We start from the raw sequence: 16,693 nt of genomic DNA, 5'->3' as shown, positions 1-16,693 counted from the left end.
CAAGGCAAGTCAGATTTGCATACAGAATAATGCTTTTTCTTAGATGCATGAAATTAATGTGCAATGATTATATGAAAAAAATTATTGTTTATTGGAAACGTTAACTGGAAGTGAAAAATTTCTTTTAAATGGTTACACCAAGAGCTTGCTCTTACTTTCCACTTTCAGCTGCAGTTTGTCTAATGATCAGCCTTTCAAGTAAAACATTAGGTGATTCTGTCTGCTCTGCACAGTCATTACCTATAAGCAAAAGTAAATATTTATTACAGACAGAAAAAAATTGGAGGACGCTTAAGCTTTGCTTTAAGAGTGAAATGCGATAGCATTCAAAGTTCCCCGACTGCTTCTCGTGCCTCCCGGCAACTGCAGCTTATGTAACCATAATGTTTGCAGGGTAATGCTGGTGGCGAGCTTTCTGGTAGAAGTGCGGTTTCTTGCGTGTGCCGATCCCTGAGGTAGTGCACAGCTAAATTCAACATTTTCAGGTTTCTGTTATTGTCTCGCACTTTTAATATTTAAGTCTGAGAAGATTTAACATAAAAGGCTTGTGCTGTTGGCGTTTTGTTTCATGGCATTTGTTTGTGCTCTGTCATTCTCAACATTCTGAGGAGAAATAATATTTTCAAGAATGTAAGACAAGGTATGAGCAAATTTAGTGATGGAATGGTGTGGCAATATAACCCACATATACTGCATGTCACATAGCAAGGCATGGCATATACATATACCTAAATATATATGGAAATTTTTGCTCATGGACAGCTCCGCCGATACCAGATTTTCTGCGCCATGGGGCCCTTAACACACACTGTCGCGTTGAAATGTTTATGAAATGTAGTCATCAGTGGTGGTTTGTCTATTACATGCAACACTGTTGGCTCTTGAGCTGTTGCAGAGTGGGTTGGAACGCTACACAAAGTTTGAAATGGAACTACACAATACAATGCAAATAGAGCACGAAACACAATCTTGTGAAGAAATTCCGAAGCTCGATATTTGAATTATTAATTAAAAGAACAGTGTAACCCGAAGTACCTGTGAGCAGACAGCGGTGCAACACATGTTAAAATGCGAAGTATAGTCGAACTGCTCACAAACTACTGTGAAACTTCTCGTCTATTCCTTCTGACTTCATCAGATATCTTTTTAAATAATGGAAATGTGGTAGAAGGTACCAATTAAGTTTAATGCTTATTGCTTCAGTAGACATGTTACATTTGTGTAGTTCAAGCCAGTCATGCTGAAGCCATGTTCAATTATAGGTGCAAGGTTCAATTATAGGTTCCAAAGTGCAGACCACAGGCCACCTGTATGTATCTGTATTGTGGTGCAGCTGCTTTTGGCAACAAGATAAATTGGACGTCCTGTTGTATGGTGCAGTTTTTGAGGACACGCAAATTCTTACCTCTGGCAAGTGAACAATTGCCCGGCTTTATAGCAGATGAAAGGGTGGTTTTGTGAGGATGGCACCTGTGTGCAGACCTGTGTAAGTGCATTAGCATAGCTTCAGCTGGCATTTGCCGCTAAAGTGCTGGTAAACTGCAAGCTGGAATGTTTCTTTTAATACTGGGCCATACTGTACTGTTGGCACCAAAAATTTATGGACTGTGGAATCTGAGAGACAAGGCTAAATATTTCTGCAGCCTGGCCAAGCAGCCTGGGATTTTGATTTCCAACCTGTACTAATATATGCAATCAGCGTACGTTTTTTGCTGGCTATGGTCACAAACTGTTGGAAAACTTATTGTTTTTTTTTTAATCCCATGGCCTGTAAATATTTGATAATAGTATGCATGCCAATCACTGTCGCCGTATCTTTTTGGCGTGTGTCACTATACCGAGACAAAAAAGGCACGGTGTTTCTGCTAAATGTTGCGCAAGGTCTCCAAATGTTTGCTAAAGCTGTCGAGTGAAATTGAAATTACGCAGGCATTCCGAAACATATAACATTAGCTAACGTTGTGCTAATTATCTGCCAACTCATTTCAAGTAGTGTCTGCGGAGGTGAGGAATAAGCAGTAAGTTTACGGGCAAGGTGTATAGGGGTTTTAATTGACTAATATATCTACACAACAATGGATAAAAGAAGCTGAAATATTATGTTTACCATCATATTGTAAGGTTACAAATCTAGGACAAAAAAGAAACAAAACAAAAGAAACAAGAAACATGGGTAATCTAATTTCTTAGCACAAAAACTCAGCTGCTTGGGCCACATCATCTTAGCGAACGTTATAGTTCTTGTGCTCTATAAAACAGAACGAAATCTTTTGACATGTCATTAGTATTATGTTTCTAACACTGTGATGACAATTGTGTGATCGTTATTTAGGTCAAATACAAAGCCTCTACCTCTTGAGCCACTTGAAAGCTTCATGCAGTATTGATTTGTCCAAAAGCTGTGAGAAACTGAAGCGGTGCATTCAGGTTTGAACGGATCAGCCCAGCCACTCTGACATGCAGGCCTTTCTACAGTCAATATGTCCGATTGTGCATCTGCTGCATTTTAAATCTCACAATACACGTTTTTGCAATTAGTTCTGGTAATATTTTACTGCTACTGTTGCGAATGTTCACCTTGAGCATATTTATTGAAACTATAAACCATGCAGCACTAAGATTTTTCAGAAAAATGAAATAAGAAGACTCATTTTGTGAGGTCTGTTCAGACCAACGTGCTGTGAAACTGAAGCACATGTAGGCACCCCCAATGAGAAGAGAACTGTTGCTTAATCATGGTCGTGAATATCATGCGCGATAAGGTCAATTTGGGCTGCTTACTTGTAGTTTTTTAATATAAAAGTGCATACTGAAAGCCACTTCCAAATCAACTTTAAATTCAAGGTTGCCAAAATGTTGCAAATTGTTATGTCAAGCCATTAAAATGTTGCCAATTGCTAAATAGATGAAAAAGTAGCTAAATCTAGCGCCACTGATGCCAATTAGGTGTGTGGCGCAACTTCTGGAACCTCTTGTCTACAGCTGAATGTGCGACAGCCGCAGGCATGTACGTTGATGTTGCTGCCACGTTTGCCAACTTGCAGCGCTACAGGTGGGGCACGAAGGGCAGGAGCCTGGCTTGACGGGCCGAGGGGGCAAGCATGCAGATGGAGCAGTACCAGGTGGTGAGCTCGGTCGGGGCAAGCCCCTCGCAGGGGCAGCCTCTGGCTGTGGCTGCCACTGACCAACAGCAGCAGCAGCAGGTGGCTGTCATGCAGTCCCTCTCGGGGACGCCCATTGCCCATGTCACTACTGCGCAGCCACAGGTGAGGGTGCCAGTGATGCTCGCAATTGTAGACGTGTCAGAGGTGTGCACCATACATTGGCCCCACTACCAACACTTCCTGTGCTGTGGTGCTTCAACATCCCTGCGATTGTCGTTGTCAGTTCTTGCGATTTTTCCAGCTCTCTGATCTAATAGTCAGTACCGCGTTAATATGCATTGGGTTACAATTTAAACAAGGCATGATATTATCATTAACACGCTTTCCAGCTTTTGTCCGTATGTGTATCACCTGTCAAAAATGCTTCTTTTCAAGAGCTGTGGCAGATGTCAACACTTTCATGTTGATGCTTCAATATTTAGAACAGTGTAGTATGAAACAAAGCTTGCAGCCCAGTCGTTTTCTTATGACGAGATTTGTAGCTTGTGCTTACTTTTCACATTTGTAGCCGTTAAGGGTGTGAGATTATAGTTTGCTGTTTAAGAGGAGGCTATAGCTAGGGGTCAACTCTGGTTGTCCTAGTCAGGTATATGTAAAACACAGAAATGCTTGTATGAAAGAAGTGCTGGATCAATTTGAATGAATGTTTTTACATTTCAGAGAGAAAGTTAGTCTCGGAAATTTTTTTTTATTAGGACCTTGAATATTTTAGAACTATTTCTGAAAATCTGTAAGTTAAAGAAATAAAAGCGTGAAGTTTACAAATTTGTAACTCTGCAGCAAAAACAGATATCACAAACAGATATTGCAGTTCTGTAAACTGCATCTATTAGAGGATCTAAAGCAGACAAGTGTGTTACATGAACTTGTTACACTACTTAAGAGGCTTTGAAAAAGTCCTATTTACAAATTAGCCATCTATTACAGAGCGGTGTTGCCTGTTTTAGACACATTATTAGGTGCAGTTTACATAATTGTCATATCAGATTTCCTTTTTACGAAGATCTTACAAAAGTCCTACTCACAAATTGACCGTATATTTCAGAGTAGTATATAATATATCAATCTTGTACACTTTAGACATGTTTTTAAAAGTGCAGTTTGCATAATTGTGATATCGTTTTGTTTTTTTATTGCCAAGTTACAGAACTGCAAACTTGATATTTCTGTTTATTGAAATTTTGCACTTCGTAAAAACTTGTATAAAAAAAATTATTGCGTAAACTGAAAGCCCACCTTCAACAGTTAATATATTGATTTTAACTTTTCCTTTTGAAATGCAACAGACCTTATCAAAATTTGTGCAGTGGATTCTGAGAAAAGCAATTTCTCCCTCCAGTCCATGTGTTTAGATAGGTGCTCTAGAGCTAAAGCTTCCTCTTAAGTTGTCGCGATACTTAGTGCGAAGGCAAGGAAAAGATGTGCTCTTTGCAGTGAGGCATCTGTTCCTTCTTTTTTTTTTTCATTCTTCCTGAATGTGGTTCTTGCCTTTCACATGGGTGCCTATTGCTGCCAATAAGCTACGAGAGGATGGGTGCTTATGCTAGCTGCCATAACCTATAGGCGCTTTACTGCAATTTAGCATGGGCACTGCCATCTTTCAATATGCGACCCCACTGCCACCGAGTGCCTTCTGGCTGCCCCTTCCCGAGAACAGACAATGTTCTGAGTAAACGCAGAAAAGTGCTGTTTTCGCTTTCTGGGGGATTTTCGCCAGTGACACAACACTTTTGACTGTAACCGCTAATGGAATGTTGGTGCAGGTGACATTTTTACACAGGCCATTACTTTAGCCTTGTTGCAGTGAGCGAATATTCCAATTTGGTGTGTGTGCATCCTCCAATTAAGTAATGACCGATTGCACAGGCTTCTTGTTCTTCTAATTTGTCATAACTGCAGAGCGCTCTTACTACCTCAGTCCTGTGTGATCCATCGTGGCAGTAGCTATGTGCTAGCAATTTGCTGATAATGTTGTTTTCAGTGCCATTTAAAATGTCTTTGTTGTTTTCTCGCAACAATCGGCTCTGAACGTGCAACAGATAGATAATTCCTAGACGTGCGTAAGCAGTGAGAACAGTAAAAGCTATATATACATGAAGGTCTGGCCACTTAGTTATCCTATTGTTATACTGTTAGCTTATTGGCCACAAAATTAGTCATGCAAATATGAAAAAGTTAGACCTAATTAAAATGTTACTCTGAAACTGACTTTCTTTGTTCTTTGACAAAACTGCACTCATTTAATGGTGTTTGGTTATGCTTTATTTACTCTGAACAAAGTTTGCAGTAACAATAACTTTTTAATTCCTGTCCCTCCCACAACATAGCCAGGAAAACATATGTTTACATAGTCAAAGGGACATTCTTTGCTTGTCATCATGAGTGTACGTGCAGTCCACTGCGATGAGGCATTGTGGACAAGCCCTGATGAGTCGTCTCCTCCTGTTAGTAAAACGCACATTACCAGCCTCGAAATCTTTAAGTATGGCCATGCAGTGGCATAAACAGTCAATGAATTGAAGCTCAATATTTTTCATAGCTCACTCACAATTGTAACTGCTCATTATGCATTTATATTGGAGGTAACATCTAACTCGTTTCCCCTTCTTGGTGCTTTAGGGAACACGTAAATAGCACATTTTGAGAGAATACTTTCTTCGATGTACAATCACATTGTGTATGTGTAATATGTTACCCTATACAGTTAATAGTTGGCACAGCAAGCCCATTCTCCTCTTGAGGCGATTCAGCCATTTGGCTGCACTGCAAATGCATTGTATGGCATTGGAGGCAATAGCGCTATCTGTATACTTGTGTGTATCGCAATCTTATGACTATAGACCGTCTGTGCAACATGATCCTTGCAGTGACACAGGTGCCCATGTGGAAATTCACATTACACGGCAGAATCCAGAGCTCTCTGTTGAGTGATCGTGGCTTTGTAAATGTGGTGGCAGGCCCTGTTGTGTTTACGCACCATATGCTTTCCTAGTGACAGATAACATACAAGTGAGCAAATTTTACACTACCAGCAACTTTGTTTCTCTCAGTATGGCCTTTACAGTAAAGGCCATACTGAGAGAAACAAAGTTGCTGGTAGTGTAAAATTTGCTCACTTGTGAGTGTGAGACTATCACATCAAATCAAATCTTTATTTCCGCCATTTACATTACAGATAAAGGACAGCGGAAAAAAAACTGCCAGTAGGCAGCTTGACGAGCCTGTAGCTCCATGTAATGAGCGATGCTTGAGCTACATCAATGAAAAAAAAAAAAGCAGACATTTGATCAGTGCTGAACAAAAGTAAAACACAATGATCTGAAATAACAGATGCCAGGATAAGTAAAGTCAGTTTTCTTTTTCTTCAAACAAAGGTCTAAGTTTAGCAGTGGAACAAATAAATAAGAGCATTAGCTTTTCTTGAGAACAAATGTTGCCTATCCTGTAGCCGTGTGAATCGTTATCATTTATTAAAACCCATGCTCAACTGGCACGTGTAAGCCACTTAATGAGTAAACATTGCTCTTCGCTGCCCAGGTGCTCCAAGTCTCCCAAGGCAATGGCCAGACTCAGCTGCTGCAAGCAGGCGGCCAGCAGATCATGGTGCAGACATTGCCAAATGGCCAGACTGCTGCCATTCAGATACAAGGCCAGCCAGGCCAGCAGATACCACAGGTATGTGCCAACTCGTGCTTTTGTTATTGTGCCATGTACTACTATGCCACTTGTTTGAACCTTCAGCACGTTTTGTTTATTTTAGACCAGCCACTTTTGCAGCATAACTCTTCGTGTGCACAGGCCTAATAAATGAGCAGGACTGAATGTGGTGAGACAAACCTAGGGATCGGCATGCTTGTTATTAGCTTTATTTCTGTAATGTGTAGTCGTCAAGTGTGTTGACAGGGTCAGCACCATAGAGACAGTAATGTCAGTAGATCCCTATCACTGCTGTGGTATATCGTCCTGTGTGTTAGCCCACACGAAAGCAGTTGATGAAGACTGCAGTCCATGTGTTGTCCTTTAATGCTCTGTGTTGTGCTCAATACTTAGTTACTTCAAGAGAGATTTCTATTTTTAGGTTAGCTATGTGGAAATATTTATCCTAATTAAATAGAACCAAAGGAGGCATGCGCTAGGCAGGTCACAGTTGTCAGAACTAGCAAGTTTGTAATACCTGTGGTCAATGTGGACATCCGTTAAAAGGCAGCATTTATTCTGTCACGATGGTCTACTGTACAATAAGTCCTCAAGATATTCGTTGAATGTACTGAACCAAGAGTGTCAATACAAAGGGGAATCTTTTTTGATGTCATGCTGTGCACACACACACGCACATACAAACAACAACAGCAATGATAATAATAATAATAATAATAATAATAACAACACCAACAACAACAACAATAATAATAATAATAATAATAATAATAATAATAATAATAATAATAATAATAATTTGACACTCTTGTATGGATAACTGGCTGTAAAAAAATGTTAAGTTCTCTGCTTTCTCCTCTCTGCAGCTTCAAGTGATCCCCATCAGCCAGCTTCAGGGCCAGCAGGGCCAGCAGGTATGTACACCACAAAGCAGTGGACTCCTGGTGTGTTTATTGTGTGGTACATATTTGACTGCCATGCCCTCATGGCATGTTCACACTGATAGAGGTCGCTCAATGGACTGGCAACCAAGCTGCAGCTTGCAGCAACCGTGTTCACACTGGCTAGCATGACCTGCCCATCGCCCTACCTTGTGACTGGTGCTGCTGATTGGTTTGGCAGCTTTGCGAATCTAGTAACACGATTGAAATATCAAACAATGAGCAACTCGCCCAAAACGGCTGCTTTTTGACCAAAGCGACCGTTTGTGAATGGCTCTGTGTGACCAACTTGGTCGTGCGACTTCTGCATGTTGTCGGTGTGAATGAGCCCTCCAACAGAAGAGTTACAGGTGTGTTTTAGACACAACACAGAAGGAACAACTATGCTGGCAACAATCGCATCTGGCCACCTACCATTCTATCACTTCCAGCAAATGATCACACATGTTTTTGCGTTGGAGTGAGAAAATAAAAAGTTTGAAGCATCAGCTTTGTTGTATAAAAACAAACCTAAGGCTACATCGACGTTAATGTAATGCACACATGAAAGCTAACATCTCCAACACGCAATTTTGTGAGAGTGTGATGTATCATTGCTGCACTTGTATAGCATAGCGTATTCCCAACACTTGTGCCTAAGGCTGAGTCATGCCAGTGTCAAATACACTGGTGAGTAAGGAAGCACAATAAGATGCCATCCTGCATATTTTAACAAGTTTCCATTACATTTAACGTCTATGTAGTACAAGACTCTTTCTCTTCATTTCTTTTTTTTTCTTTCCAACAGATCATTATCCAGCAACCCCAGCAAGGCCAAATTCTGCAAACATCAGATGGACAAACACTCGTGTACCAGCCTGTCACAGTCGATGGCACCAACTTTGTGCAGGGCCCTGGAGGTGTGTATAACACATGGCAGGCATTGCACTTCCTTTGCTGCAAAGTGCAGTTGTGGCAATGTGTAGGTGTGAGGCTTGCCAATTCATTTGCATCTCTCTTTCCTGTGTTCAGGCATAATCCAGATTCCTCAGGGTGCGCCACAAATGGTACAGGCAGCGCAGGCAACACCACAGACCATAACCCTGCCATCCTCTGTGGGCGGTGGAAACATTGTCATGGTGGGTGGCTTTTGCCTGATGTTTGTTTAGTTTCTTGCAAACTTTAGGCTAGAAGGCATTGCAAGCTTGCTGTTAAATTGCATACACAATAGTTTGTTTTAAGGGAAAAATGAAGGTGCTCTAATTCCTTCTGTGCTGTGGATTTCTTAATTCCATCAATCCACCTAAACCTTTCCTGCCTTTGACTGTCTTTTCGTTGCACTGATTTCATTACTCCTAATAGATCATGAGCCATCTTTTCTGTGCAATGCATACGTGACCTGCCATACTTCACTTCTTCCTTTAAATCTCAGCTAGGGTATCGGCTATCTGCATTTGCTCTGTAACCCATACTGTGTTTTATACCATTTTCTGTTCCATCACATCTTACATGGTCCTTCATTCTTTTAAAATTTCTTAGCTAACACCCAATTATAAGCCTTGTAAGTTAGTATTGACTAAATGCACTAATTATTTACTTTTAAACAATATTGGTAAGCTGCTGTTCACGACTTCAGAGTGTGGACCAAACATGCTTCAACCAGATCATGAGATATCTTGCGACATGGGTTTCCTGTGACTGCTTCGGTAGTCTGACTGCAAATGTAAAGCTTTTGTTTTTTTGCCAGACAATGAGAGGTTACTTTAATTTCCTGCATATTAATCTTCAAACCGAGCCTTATACTTTGCTGGTTCAAATCCCCAGTCATATGTCTTAATTGGTCTCTGATGTTGCCCACAACAAATGATTTCGCCTACCATCTATGAACGCAAACGGGCTTTCTGAGAAGAACACATCTAGCCTGTGCTATGAAACACCGAATGTTATTGAAGACCATCATGTGGCAGCTGGTGTAGTGAATGACACTGACGCCAGCGAAGTTCCAACAGGTGATGCCCAACCATAATGCCGTGGCGGCAGCTCAGGCAGCGAATGCCGGGGCAGCAACGCTGCAGGCAGTACAACGCATCCCGCTGCCAGGAGCCACCACGACCACCACGACCGCTCCTGCCGACGTAGTGGAAGAGGAGCCCCTGTATGTCAATGCCAAGCAGTACCATCGCATCCTTAAGCGACGACAAGCCAGGGCACGACTCGAAGCCGAAGGACGCATACCCAAGGAGCGGAGGGTGAGTGCTACTGTTGGCTATAGTTCCCTCATGGAAAGAACTGTTCACCTCACCTTTATTGATGCACGAAGGCACATTTATTGCCAAAAAGCCATGTTTGTCCTTGCACCGCGAGTTGTGGTAGCCCAACATTACTGTAGCGCATTGAAAGGGTGCTAAAGGAAGACTTTGAATCAATCCTAGATATGTTAGATCACTTGTTCAGAAAGATGGCAACATTTGTTTTATGTCAAGACATGACTCAGTTGATGCAAACATTGTGAAAGAAGGGGGCTGCATAATAGACTCAACTCACATCAGCATACCTGCTCTGCTGATACCATGATTCCAGTAGTTGCCACTTTCCCGTTCTACTTGGGTTCAAGGTGCTATTGAGGGTAATGCCATTTTGATATTTTGCACTGAATGTATTAAAGGGAGGGGTGCTTTCTTAGCGTGGCCTGTGTTGTAGAATAATTTTATTCTCACTTTTCCTGCCTCATCATCTCAAAGGTTAAAGCCAGTTTGCCATGGTTAAAGAAAGATCTTTGTGCTCCTCAGCATAGCCTGCTAGGGATCACAGCTTGTGGCATCCTTTGCGGCAGGGGTTGCACAGTGAAGTCGATGGGTTTACCTACGAAATTTACTGGAAGGGAAATCCAGCACTATAGTGTCTGCACATGCCGCCATAGCAGGACTTCCTTAGACATGGAAATTATGGTTAGTACATGAATTTGTCTAAGCTTCGTCCTTCTGGCTTCGAACAACCTTATCGTTACTTGTTTTAAACTGGTATTCTCACTTCAAAGTTGCTGTATGACGATTATTGTCGTTTACCTTCTCATTTCTACCATTGTATATTTTTCAGTACTTTACAAGTAAAGTGATCTCTTTAATATGTCAGTGCAGTCATGCATGGCAAGTGTCGCCACCAAAAAAAAGTCACCCGCCGTGGTTGCTCAGTGGCTATGGTGTTAGGCTGCTGAGCACGAGGTCGCGGGATCGAATCCCGGCCACGGCGGCCGCATTTCAATGGGGGCGAAATGCGAAAACACCCGTGTACTTAGACTTAGGTGCACGTTAAAGAACCCCAGGTGGTCGAAATTTCTGGAGCCCTCCACTACAGCGTGCCTCATGATCAGAAAGTGGTTTTGGCACGTAAAGCCCCATAATTTTTTAAAAAGAAAGTCGCCCAGAATTAGTGGTACACATAATCTAAACTGTTGAGACTTTGCGCATTCAAAATTAGTACATAACAGAATGTCATAGTTATGTAGAGGAAGTTGCAGGGAGTTTTTTCTCATTGCTCTTTGACATACTGAATGTACAAACAGGCTTTTCCGCAGCACATTCCACGTGCTGAGCTTCTTTCTTTTCCTCACCCTTAGCATGCGAGGCCTGCTTTATTGAAGCTAAATTTTAGCACAAACAGAACACACACACACACAAAAGACTGGACGTTACAGCTGTTGCATTCACAACACTAACTCATTGCCTCAGTGACATGTCTGCCTGTCTATCTGGAAGTGCCATTCAGTTTTTTAAATCTTTTTCTTTGCGAGGATGAAAGTGTATGCATGGGCACTATTACATACTTTTTTTTTCTGGTCTTCTAGATGACTGGAATAAATAAGTTCTGAGCGTAGCATCTGTGATGTCCGGTCCTCTATGTGTGTTTGCTACAGTGCCTTCACCAAGTATCAGTTTGCTTGACTAAGGACAAGTTATTTTGAGGACCACTTTGTTTTGTTTTATGTGCGCAAGCATAATAAACGTCGCCAGCTCTGCAGAAGCCTGTAAACATGCAATTTTGCACTTGTGCCTTGACCTTTATAAATCTCATGAGTTCGTCACATGTTGGCATATTGCAGAAGTACCTACACGAGTCGCGGCACCGGCACGCCATGAACCGGATCCGCGGCGAGGGTGGGCGATTTCATTCGGGTAGCTCGCGCAAGGATCACGGAGAGAACTCGCCTGGTGATGCTGGCAGCAACCACAACTCCGTGGACGGCTCCTCACAGCACGATGACGTCTCTAACGGGCTTCACTCCCTTGAGGTACTCGAGGTGTGCCAAAACGACATTTTCACTGCTTGCTATTTGCATGCTTATACTGGACCCTCATGGGAGCTCTGTTTATACACCTTTGAGTCTGGAACACCAGATCGTTGTTTTTTTCTGACCTTTCAAGTGGGTGTCAAAGGGAGGTGCTTTCTAGTGAGTGTCAGCAACATTCCAAGTGTATTTGATGTAGTGGTGCTGAGATGGCCTTTGCTGGAAAGAGCTATGTTGGCATTAGAAGATTTGATGATAGCGTTCACAAGTGGCAAGAATACCCCTTTATTCAGAAGTGCACCTTATCTTGGAGTACATGCTTGACTTGATCTAAATTATGCCTGGCATGAATGTGCCCAGGACGCTCATTGCGTTTCCTTCGTCACGTTCATGACAGCCGTCATTAAGATCAAGTCAAGCATAGATAAGCTTCAAATTAAGATGCATTCCTAATATGGGAATGAGACTGCACAGCTTTGGCTCTGACAAGAGGCAACAAAAGACAGAGCACTGCATTTCACTCTGCATCCACTTGTCAGCAAAATTTTCAGATAGAGAGATGGGCACTAATTACAAAGTCTGTTCTGTCCTTTTTAGTCCCTTCAGATGCCTATTGCATGCAGTGTATAAACACTTTTTAAATTGAAACGCTGATGCAAAATTGACTTGCAAGTCACAGTGAAAGGAGACAAAACTTTTTCTTTGTGTTAAATTGCAAATATTATCAACGGCTCATTGCACCAGTGTGCAGCTGCATTCAATACACACATTTAGTTTTCAAAGTTGATGTCAATGTCAGCAAGTTTCGAAAATGCTTGTACAGTGTATGTTGAAATTTGTTAAAAACTAGCTGCTGCAAACAGCAAAAGTACATGAGCTAACAAGGTACATTGGCTACAGTAGTTATCTAAATTTTTAAAATGTAGATAGGCATTTATTACATTTTATCACCAACAAATACAGTATGTAGTTCAACGAGTCAACTGCTTTTTGCATATTGACATCAAAAAGCATTTCTTAGGAGCCCTTTTGCTGGCTTTGCTTATTACCACCTGTTGCTAATCGGCTGCCTTTCATCACTTGTTGCAGAACCAATCGTCAAAGTACACCTTCACTGTGCAGAATGGTCTCATCAACGTGATGCCCTCAGAACTTATGGTCGCGAGTGGAGATTCAAACTGACAGCCAGTGACCAGCAGCAACCATCATCAAAACTTTGTCATCATCATCATAATCACCGTCATCACTCAACCTTCGCATCTGTACAAAGGACACCGCACCTGGCATTCAGAATGCATTGCAACCATATGTACATATCTCAAAAAGAAGCTACTGACATTGTCGACGAAAGACAGACATTTGATGCTGCCACGCGTGTGTTTGACACCTCGACAACTGCTTATGATTGTCTGCTTGGACTGTGCATGGCGGTTGATGAAAGTCTAGCAGTGCAAGTGCTCCTCCCATTTCCCTCTGTTCCGATCATAGTGCAGCAAACTATACGTAATTATTTGTTTCTCGACAATTTTATATTTTCTGAGATAACTGTCTTGAATTTGTTTTGTGTGCACAGCATGCAAGGTTGCAGTAAACTGAAAACATATCAATGCCAACACATTAGTGGAAATGTGTTTTTGGGTAAGATTCCAAATTTGTGATTGCCGGTGAAGTGTACTTGTGTGCTGTAATTCAAGAACTGAAAAATTACTTGCAAGGTCAGAAAATGTACAAACAATTAAAGTACTACTTTTCTTTTCTATTGAACACGTGAACCTTTGCTCTGCCTGTTGCAATCGTTTCGTGCTCTGAGCCTACAACTACTTTATGATCACATCAATGAAGCACTAAGTCTAGTTGAAACGATGAAATTCTCCAAAAGAGCTTGAAAGTTGTGTGAAATGCTGGGTATTTTGGTACCACACTTGCGCGCTAGCACCTTTGCTGCCGTGTTAGACCTCATTTGCTTGCAAGTGTGAAAGTGTGCAACAGTAAACGTGCATATGTATAAACTTCTCAATAAGAAAGCAAGCATGCTACAGCCTGGGTTTTGTTTTCAATGAGTTGCTTGGAAAAGTCAATGTGTGTCGTGCACACATTTAGTTGTTTGTGCTCTGATAACAGCAGCATTTTGTTTGCGCTGGCTAAAATTGTTGTAAGTTCTAGACAGGTTAGTATGGTCCATGCACCTTGTCTTTTTAGTGCTTGACGTTGCCCTTTTAAGCAAAAGGCGCAATGGGTAAATGCCATTGAGAGGATGGAAATCGAAGTGTTGTCCTGTGTGATTTGTTTCAGTAGTGAAATACAGGCCTGTGCCTAATTCCAAGCAAGCAAGCACACGCTAATGCAAGCTTTGTACATATACGCTGGGAAATAGTTAAACAAGTGCCAGTATGCTTTTTCTTTTTTTATATATAATGAAATGAGTTGAGAGGTGAGTTTTACACTGTTTCACGAGTGAAGATATACTTCAGCAATGCCTGTCATTTAAGTCACCTTGGTCATTTGTTAATGGCATTGGCAATTTATTTTCTGGAAGAAAGCTTCCGGGAGTTGTTGATGCCACTTGTTCACATCACCAACAGAACTGGTACTTAATGCAATGAAATGCCATGCAAATTGTACGTCTGCTGAAGTGTTTCAAAAGTCACCGTGGTCATCTTTTTATGGCATTGGCAATTTATGTTCTGGAAGAAAGCTTCCAGGAGTTGCTGATACCACTTGTTTGCATTATCAACAGAACTGGTACTTAATGCAATGAAATACCATGCAAACTGTACATCTCCGGAGGTGTTTCACACTGGTTTCAATTAGAGCTGCTCAGCGAAATTTGGCCAGCATACGTATTGCATGGTTTTAGCCATCACATTGTGTTGCCTAGAGTTAAATGTTATGCCAGCTAACATATGCACTTTTGTAGTTGTACGAATGGAAATATGTTCCCTCTACTGATCATACGACATGCAAGTTGTTCTTAATTTTGTGTTGTACTGTTGCAGTAGCCTGAAATGTGTGCTTGTTACAATTAAATTTCTTATTGACGACTCCCAAGTTGTATGTTTCACTTCACCTTCATTCAGCAGTTGGGCTGTTTCTACTCATCGTAAAAATGGGCATCAAGCATGCAACAGGAAACTACACTTCAACAGTTTTTACTGATTAGAGAAAGATCTTCTAGAAGCTTGTAATAACAATACTTGATGTCGAATTCCATGTCGTACCAGTAATTGAGTGCAACACATCCATGGCTCTGTCGGACGTGGTGGAACCACAGGCAAGGCAGGTACAGTATATCACCAGCACTGACCCTACATTTGACTGGTGATGCACGTCGATAGTGTGGATATCTGTCGAAGTCTGGATTTTCTGGATCTAGGGAAATCCATGGCACCGATGAACCGTCACCTGCATTATGGTGAAGGTAAATTGTAACATTGCCTATAACAAAGCAGAGCAATATGTGCAAATTTTAGCTAAACCAAAGCTGACTGCGAAGCTGGAGCACAATGTGTAATTTGCTATTAACTGTCGACTGTGTGAAGACGACTTGAGTGACAGATTACGCATATGCTAAAGCGGAAGGAAACTAGGTGCAGTCCTGTAAGCAGCTACCTCCATGAATGAGCGAGGCACACGCGGACAAATTGCGAACTATCGTTTAGATCGTTGGAAATGAGACTGGTCGATGCGCACGTGGTCTTTTTTTTTTTCCTAACAATTGCACATGGTCGTACGGTGTTGCGTATAACTCTTGATTACAAATTCTTTGACGGATTGAACCTACCAGTGTACTACACAGAGCAAAAATACGAAACGACACACACACACACAGGTATACCTGAAGCGATTACGTCGAAATGGCCGTTCGCGAGTTCACGAAATTGTCCCGTTTTATAATTTTCATAAGGCACCCACGGTAAATCGGTCGGCGGCAACAGGATAAAGTCCTTGTGGCCCGAAACTACGCAGTAGATGTTCTCGTAGTGGTCACGATGCATGGAAGTGACGGCCCGCTCGTCGCCCATCCAGAAATTGACTGCGTCGGGCGTCTTGCCGAAAGCTGCTGTCGCCCAGCAAACGTCCGTCTCAACGTCCCCTGCGAGCTTCCGAAACTCGTCGGTGAAGTTCGAGTTTTGCTTCTGAATGTAAAAGACCGCATTTGGGCGCTCGCGGCCTTCGAGGATGTCCAAGAACTCGCCGAATTTCATGACACGTTCCTCAGGAGTCACGAATACACTTCCGTGCACAGCGTCCGCAAAACCATTCGGAGTGACAGCTACGGTGACCGCTAGGTCTCCGATTTTTCCCCTCAGGTATGCATGAGTCCATTTATTCACAGCAGCCCAGTGGGACACGCCTCCACGGACGATGACAGGCAGGTTCGGCGAAACCCAGCGCCTGTGAAACTCCAGCGGGCTCGGCACCTCCGTGATTTCGGCCACAGTGCGTGGGTGAAATAAGTCTTTGCAGTTTTCGTTGAAGCGTCCCAGTGCATCTGGCAGAGGTGCCGATTCCATCCCATTCATTTGGCGCTCGCAGTCTACTTCCACTTGCGCGAACGAAGTACCGCCAACGTCTTCGAAAACATGTGCTCAACACGGTGGTGCTCAAATGGAGGTGTTGGATGTTATGAGACGCTCACATGTGCGTTTTCCCCGGCCCCTTCTTAT

The 16,693-nt window shown here is 42.2% G+C and overlaps 2 protein-coding genes across 7 annotated transcripts in view; one reads left to right on the top strand and one right to left on the bottom strand.

The window, feature by feature from the left end:
• The window catches only part of Nf-YA (nuclear factor Y-box A), an 18,845-nt gene extending 3,777 nt beyond the window's left edge, over positions 1 to 15,068 (top strand). For 3 of the 6 annotated variants that reach the window (XM_075689023.1, XM_075689024.1, XM_075689025.1), the window contains exons 2-9: positions 3,045 to 3,266; positions 6,702 to 6,839; positions 7,688 to 7,735; positions 8,550 to 8,661; positions 8,774 to 8,880; positions 9,742 to 9,990; positions 11,841 to 12,038; positions 13,116 to 15,068. In XM_075689023.1, coding sequence (XP_075545138.1) covers positions 3,102 to 3,266; positions 6,702 to 6,839; positions 7,688 to 7,735; positions 8,550 to 8,661; positions 8,774 to 8,880; positions 9,742 to 9,990; positions 11,841 to 12,038; positions 13,116 to 13,208 — 1,110 coding nt within the window. In that variant the 5' untranslated portion in view covers positions 3,045 to 3,101 and the 3' untranslated portion in view covers positions 13,209 to 15,068. The remainder of the gene's footprint in view (positions 1 to 3,044; positions 3,267 to 6,701; positions 6,840 to 7,687; positions 7,736 to 8,549; positions 8,662 to 8,773; positions 8,881 to 9,741; positions 9,991 to 11,840; positions 12,039 to 13,115) is intronic. The other 3 variants (XM_075689029.1, XM_075689027.1, XM_075689028.1) reach the window with 3 other exon arrangements.
• JMJD7 (Jumonji domain containing 7) lies at positions 12,292 to 16,693 on the bottom strand. Its single transcript, XM_075689030.1, has 2 exons — positions 15,862 to 16,693; positions 12,292 to 15,428 (listed from the first exon to the last, which is right to left on the bottom strand). The coding sequence occupies exons 1-2, from the start codon at positions 16,547 to 16,549 to the stop codon at positions 15,166 to 15,168; spliced, it is 951 nt and encodes a 316-aa protein (XP_075545145.1). The 5' UTR covers positions 16,550 to 16,693; the 3' UTR covers positions 12,292 to 15,165.

This window comes from Dermacentor variabilis, chromosome 4 (assembly GCF_050947875.1).
Source record: "Dermacentor variabilis isolate Ectoservices chromosome 4, ASM5094787v1, whole genome shotgun sequence".
NCBI lineage: Eukaryota > Metazoa > Arthropoda > Arachnida > Ixodida > Ixodidae > Dermacentor > Dermacentor variabilis.
Note: the sequence above shows the minus strand (reverse complement) of the source record. Positions and strands in the feature narration are given on the sequence as shown.